This window comes from Hippocampus guttulatus, chromosome 9 (genome assembly GCF_054856545.1).
Source record: "Hippocampus guttulatus isolate MCC_2025c chromosome 9, RoL_Hgut_1.0, whole genome shotgun sequence".
NCBI lineage: Eukaryota > Metazoa > Chordata > Actinopteri > Syngnathiformes > Syngnathidae > Hippocampus > Hippocampus guttulatus.
In genome coordinates this window covers 7029691-7035704 of record NC_141269.1, presented here as the reverse complement: position 1 = coordinate 7035704, position 6014 = coordinate 7029691, and the positions used below count along the sequence as shown (strand labels likewise).

At 41.3% G+C, this 6014-nt stretch overlaps 1 protein-coding gene across 2 annotated transcripts; it reads left to right on the top strand.

The window, feature by feature from the left end:
- The first annotated feature begins 2715 nt into the window (after positions 1-2715).
- Positions 2716-5884, top strand: LOC147200112 (uncharacterized). 2 transcript variants are annotated; one of them, XM_086119014.1, is made up of 6 exons: positions 2716-3432; positions 4103-4312; positions 4401-4498; positions 4585-4677; positions 5126-5294; positions 5402-5884. In XM_086119014.1, exons 1-6 carry the CDS (start codon positions 3390-3392, stop codon positions 5569-5571), a joined length of 783 nt encoding a protein of 260 aa, XP_085975140.1. In that variant the 5' UTR covers positions 2716-3389; the 3' UTR covers positions 5572-5884. The 2 variants fall into 2 exon arrangements, with proteins under 2 accessions (XP_085975140.1, XP_085975141.1); XM_086119015.1 differs by having other exon boundaries at positions 2736-3432; positions 4119-4312.
- The last annotated feature ends 130 nt before the right edge of the window (positions 5885-6014 follow it).

The window sequence follows — 6014 nt, the reverse complement described above, 5'->3', positions numbered from 1 at the left end:
TAGGGAGCCACAGTGCCGATAGTGGGTAACAAGTCTCCCTCTCAGTTGTGCAATTCCGGGTTCAAATCTCAACTTTCTCAAATCTGACCTTCATATTTGGAGTTGGCCTTTTTTTTTTCTTACTCGTGTGTGTGTGTGTGTGTGTGCGCGCGCGCGCGCGTGTGCCATTTCTTAACTGTTTTAATGCAATCCAAGATCAACATTTGTTTGATTAGGCACGAGCGAGCTTTTGTTTTTCGCAATTCAAACCGTTATCGCCACGAAAATAATGTCACTGTATTTTTATTTATTTACTTTTTTTTGTAAGCTTGAGAATAAGATCATCAATGGAAAACCTTTCAACTCAGCAGATGGTGAAGATTTATGAATGATGCGTTGAAGAAAAGTGAGTAGTTTCCAACCTTGAAAAGGCACATTGGAATGACAACAGCACGAGCTGCACCTCTAATGCTATACAACACAGTTATCGCGGTCATCGGTCTTATGTTTTGTTTACGCAATGTCTTTTGATAACAAGCGACTAAGTGCATAGAGGCTAGCTAAAGTATCTAGCGATTAGCGTGTGAAGCTAACCTACCCGTCTACATGGTCCCTCTGTGACGGACAAGCCAACCAGAAGATTTCCAAATGTTTACTTTTGGGGCAGAGGGTGGGTCAGGTTTGATTTCAAGGCATTGACAGTCACTTCAATGTGTATCTCAATAGATATGAATTTTGTGGAAAACTACAGTATTTCAATAGCTCAGTTCAAAACACATAATGATTCGCTGTGTATCGCTTACAGTGAACGGGAAAAAACGCTTGTGATGAAGAACCAGGTACTGAAATCAACTTTTCTACAATATTCAAATTGACGGTGGTGCTCATGTAAATGGAGAATGGAACTTCAACCACAATTCAACAGCGCAGGCTTCAAAACATTTCATTCACTGCCAAAGGCGGCACACATGCCCACAACTTCAGATTTCCATTGTCCATTGAGGACTTCTAAATTCTGTAAATCCGAACAGCTCGGCTCTAAAGTGACACTGCTGTGATGTGACTACAACTACTGTGACAAACTTTTTATTTTTTTTCTGAATACTGGGTGATACTTGCTTTATTATTGCATCATTTCGACTACTGCCATCCCATCTGTTTTTCCTGTCCTGATCATACATCAGTCACGTGCCATAAACGTACACTTCTGTCCAAACTCCACACCTCGTTGCATTTGACCACCTTATGTAGCAAGACTTTGGCGATTAAGGAAACTTAATGCGTTGGCACCGTGTTCTCCGTGTGGTGTCAAACATTTTCGTCATCCTTCTCCCTCCCTTTTCTCCCATTCTGACCAATGTACTTGTCGCGTACGCTGAATACAACTAAAGCTTCTATAACAGAGGTGTCAAACTCATTTTTATCGCGGGCCACATTGTAGTTACGGTTTCCCTTGGAGGGCCGTTATGAATTTTGGGAAACCATATAACTGTTTAATCACCCCCACATATTACATACACAGCGAACAACAAATTGATGGATAACTAGTTTTAAAATCAGAAGTCAAGAATAATGACTGTTATTGTGGATTACATGTGACAATTTGAAATTTTGGTTCAGACGTTAGCAAGCATTATGGAACTTGACATGCTTGATTTGCTTTCGCGGGCCACATAAAATGATGTGGTGGGCCAGATATGGCCCTCGGGCCTTGACTTTGACACTAGTGTCTAGTACTACAATGAAAGACATTTCCGTGTTCTGTATCCCACGAACAATACTAAATAAAACTTGATCATTGCACCTTTTGTGAAGGTTTGCTTGTGTCCTATAATACATCTGTGAAAGCAACAGTATGCCAAAATTTGAAATTAAAAATGCTGCAGCTTCAAAAATTATCACCCCCCCCCCCAATTCACCAAGATAATCATCAAAATGATTTTCTAATTTAAAAATTTGGAAAAATTACTGTGATATGCTTGTTACACAATGTCAATTAAAGCAACAATATGTAGAAATTTGATCACAAAGTGCTTAAAAAAGGTTGTTGATTCTTGACCATTTGAAGAGTCAAGTTGCTATGAAAGCCCTGGCAACCCCTCTACTATCGGCGGACCAGCCAGGGCACATTGTTGTCTGCTTTCTGTTTATTACAGCAATTGAAGTAACTATCTTGAAATTTGAGCGTATGTTTTTTTAAAGTGATCTTAATGGCAACAACTATCCCGAATTTGGTTAAACTTAATGAGGGATGTTCAACAACGCTCTGATACCGATACGAGTATTCACTCTTGAGTACTCACATACAGAGTACTGATATCCCAAATACTTCTGATACCCCAAATTTCAATTAACGATATGGCTGGGTCAATAATAAAAGAACAAGGGAATCCACTTACCGTATGTCGATCGCAAAGTGAGATGAGCGACTTGCATCACTTTCCTTCACCAGACTGTGACATTAGTGAGTCCACACATGACCAGCCGTCAATTTCTTTTTATGCTGATATGACACCTAAGAATTTAAAAATCAATTTACAGACATGACAGTTTTCTAAATCTTCACCAATTTTGAGAATGTGCGCGACCCCACGCATGGTGAAGACGTGCAGGATACCTTGTTTGAACCGTCTTATGAGGGTTTCGGGATATTGTTTTTTTTTTTTTCTTTCAAACAAAAATCTGCACTCAAAGTGCGATACTGATACTGCTATTTTCTCTTATGAAATAACACATTAAAAAAACTGTCTTTTTGGGTCTGCTGGAACAGATTAATGGCATTTCCATTCATTTCAATGGGGAAAGATGATTTTAGTGCCCTCACCCAAACCAGATGTCTGTTGAAATCCCAAGACTCACCTGCGAGAGGCAGTATGGTGCCACAGAATAACTAGACTGTCTGAAAATGTAAAGAGTATAAAGGTTGGAGCCGAAGGAAAAAAAATCAAAGCTTGTTTGTAAACCTGCACTAGCCGAATTCGTAAACATCGAACAGATCATCAGATGAACATATAGGATTATCGGCCCCTACTGTTATCCAAGAAGATCGGGGAGGGAAAAAAAAAATCACACTCCACACCACAGGATAATCGCTGAAAATAATTTTTCAGACATCTACCAATCGGGTCTTTGTTGACTTTGAAGTGGACGGAAAAAACTCAAAATCGATCCGATTTTCGGTATGTTTGTACCCCGTTTTAGACATTGCCTGTGCAGTCTTCAACATGCACTTAACTGTGCTTTTGTAAATGACCAGATTTCTGCTTTGACAAGAATGTGCACAGTGAGGTGGTGGTGTGAGGAAGCAGTGCGGTTGTCACGTCACAGATGAAAGCGTTTCCTTCTCATGAGAGCTTTAGAATCCACCAGACACCGTGACCTCATTTTACCTTCATTCACTTGCTTATTTTATGAGTTTGTGCCGGATTGCTTCAGGGGTGGCCTTCATTTCTGGTAAGTTTTCACAGCAATTGTTTACTCTCGTTCATCAAGGTAATCAGTAAAGCTAAAAAAATTAATAAATAAAAAGCACATATAGTCACATATAGTCACATTTTATTGTTTTTGTGTTGTTACCATTGAAATTATTTTTCTGAGTGTGAAATTTATCTTTGAATTTTATTCATAGTAATGTTATAATTGTATTGTTATAGTTACAATTATTAATGAAGAGTCCCTTTTGAGTACTTTTTTTTGGGCTGGGGGTGGGGGGGCAGGGGAAGTATTTTGGCCTGGGAGTACTCCAGTATGCAATCGGTTATCATCAATGAATGTGTACAAGACTATATTGTTATACTGTCATAATGCTCCTTTTTGTCAGATTTGTTCTTCATTTACTCTGACACACTGTAGTGGAATATTACCGCAAGCAGCTCAGAACTTCTTGTCAAAATGGATTTTCCGCTGCTATCAAAATCAAATGCTGCATGCCGTTATTGTCGTTATTCAACAAGACTGGAAATACCTTACAAAGTGTTTTCAAGTAGTCTGCAGCCTGTCCGGGGAAAAAGTACACTTTTTGTTGTCAAATGTAAGCGTGAGATGGCAACATAATTGCCGCTAATTCCTTACTGCAGAATTCCTTCTCGTTAATCAGCATTATTGCGTTTGGGATGAATGTCAGCTTGTCCTTCCTCCAGAGTGATGCCTCGTTCCTTCTTGGTGAAGAGAGGAGGGCTGCACCCCCTTCAGTCAGAACAGAGAATGGGCATAGTCAAAAATGAAAGGAGGCCCCGAGACTCATCTCTGCGGGATGCCACAGCTGCTCCACAGGGTGTTGACACGGTCGCCCTCGATTCACTGCATCCGGTTTGTGGTAACCAATGTTTTGAAGGTAATCAATGCCATCAGAATTTCAGTTAAGTAGCATAATTTTAAGATGTTAAAATAGTATTTCTGAACTCCTCATCACATGACTTCAGACACCCAAAAATCATCAGGAACGGTCGTCTTAGATCAGCGCGACTGTAACGACGCAAAGACGATTTCTGCCGGGCAAGAGTGTCCACTCTGTGGCAAAGTTGGCAATTTCCCCATGATAATACAAACACATTCAACTAGTAAACGTCAGCTTGCTAATGTGTGTTCTTCATTTTCTTTTTGCAGGTATTTACCCATCTGTCCACCTTTAAGCGGCATGCATGCAAGTGTCATGGAATCACATCGTACACAACAGATGGTGAATCCCGCAAGGGCAAGGTAAGAATTAGTAGTTGTACGCAAGAATTTGAAAGCATTGGCAACGTTGATTTGAAATTGGTGCCTTGTCAGCTGTGTGAAAGACTTTACAGCCACTTGCAAATCTAAGGTTAATCCTCAACTATATATGTCAAAAAGTTGTCGTGGGGCTTTCCAATGTCGAGACGAGAGAAATTACCTCGCGGGGAGGGGCAACTCGAGCTGCTCGTCCATGTGCAACACTGGGAGCTGTTTTAAACTAATTCGGCGAAAAATAGATTAATATCCACAAATGACGCACTCCGCAGTCTTACCACGTTATCAGCAAGTATCTTAAAATCATAGATCTACTTAGAAACAAATGTCTGAATTCACTTTACAGGATCTTAAAATAAAAAGCGCACATGAGATCACAGTCACCAAACAGGACAAGAAAATGACATTAAATGTTGTGTTTTCTTTGTGTCAGAATGGCAGAGAATTTGGCTGCAGCGTGTGTGGGAAAGTGTTCAAGCGCTCTTCCACGCTGTCCACTCACCTGCTCATACATTCCGACACGCGGCCCTACGCCTGCCAGTACTGCAGCAAGCGCTTCCACCAAAAGTCGGACATGAAGAAGCACACTTTCATACACACGGGTGGGTCTCTGGCCTGTGAAGTTAGTCTTTTTAAATGTCATACGTGAAGTCTCCGATAAGTCCCATAAGTGGATTTTTGTGGCCTATGATGATGATTTGCGTCTTAGGCGAGAAGCCCCACGTGTGTCAAATATGCGGCAGAGGCTTCAGTCAGAGTTCCAACCTCATCACGCACAGCCGCAAGCACCGAGGCGACTGGCCCCACCGCTGCCCTCGCTGCCTCTTCAGCTTCCAGGAGCCTGTGGACCTGTGGCAGCACCACTGTGCTCACCGCTGACACAAACCGGGTCACACCCCACCGGGATCCTTGGGAGACTCGGGATGAAACGGAGGATTGGCACAGACGTGGAGATGAGGCCCAACTATTTCAGGTTCGAAAGCCTAAATGCACCGGAGCACAAATTGAAACCGGAGAGGTTAAGTTGGGTATGACCTTGGCCTAGAATTCGCAGACTTCATGTGCTCTATGCAATACTAAGAATTGCAGAAAGTGGATGAAGTTGGCCAATTTAATACAACTGTTCTTTTAAAATGGGTACATTTCATGTTTTTTCCTTGATCCTTTGAACAAATAAAGATTTTGTACAGGCCCAATTTGTTCTGTCTCTAAACTTGGACACTACGCCCTTATTTAACCGCCAATGCATTAAGTTGGCTTAATGAAGCCGTGTAAGAAAGAGTTGAAAGTCATTCCAAAAAGTGATTTTCAAACCTACAACC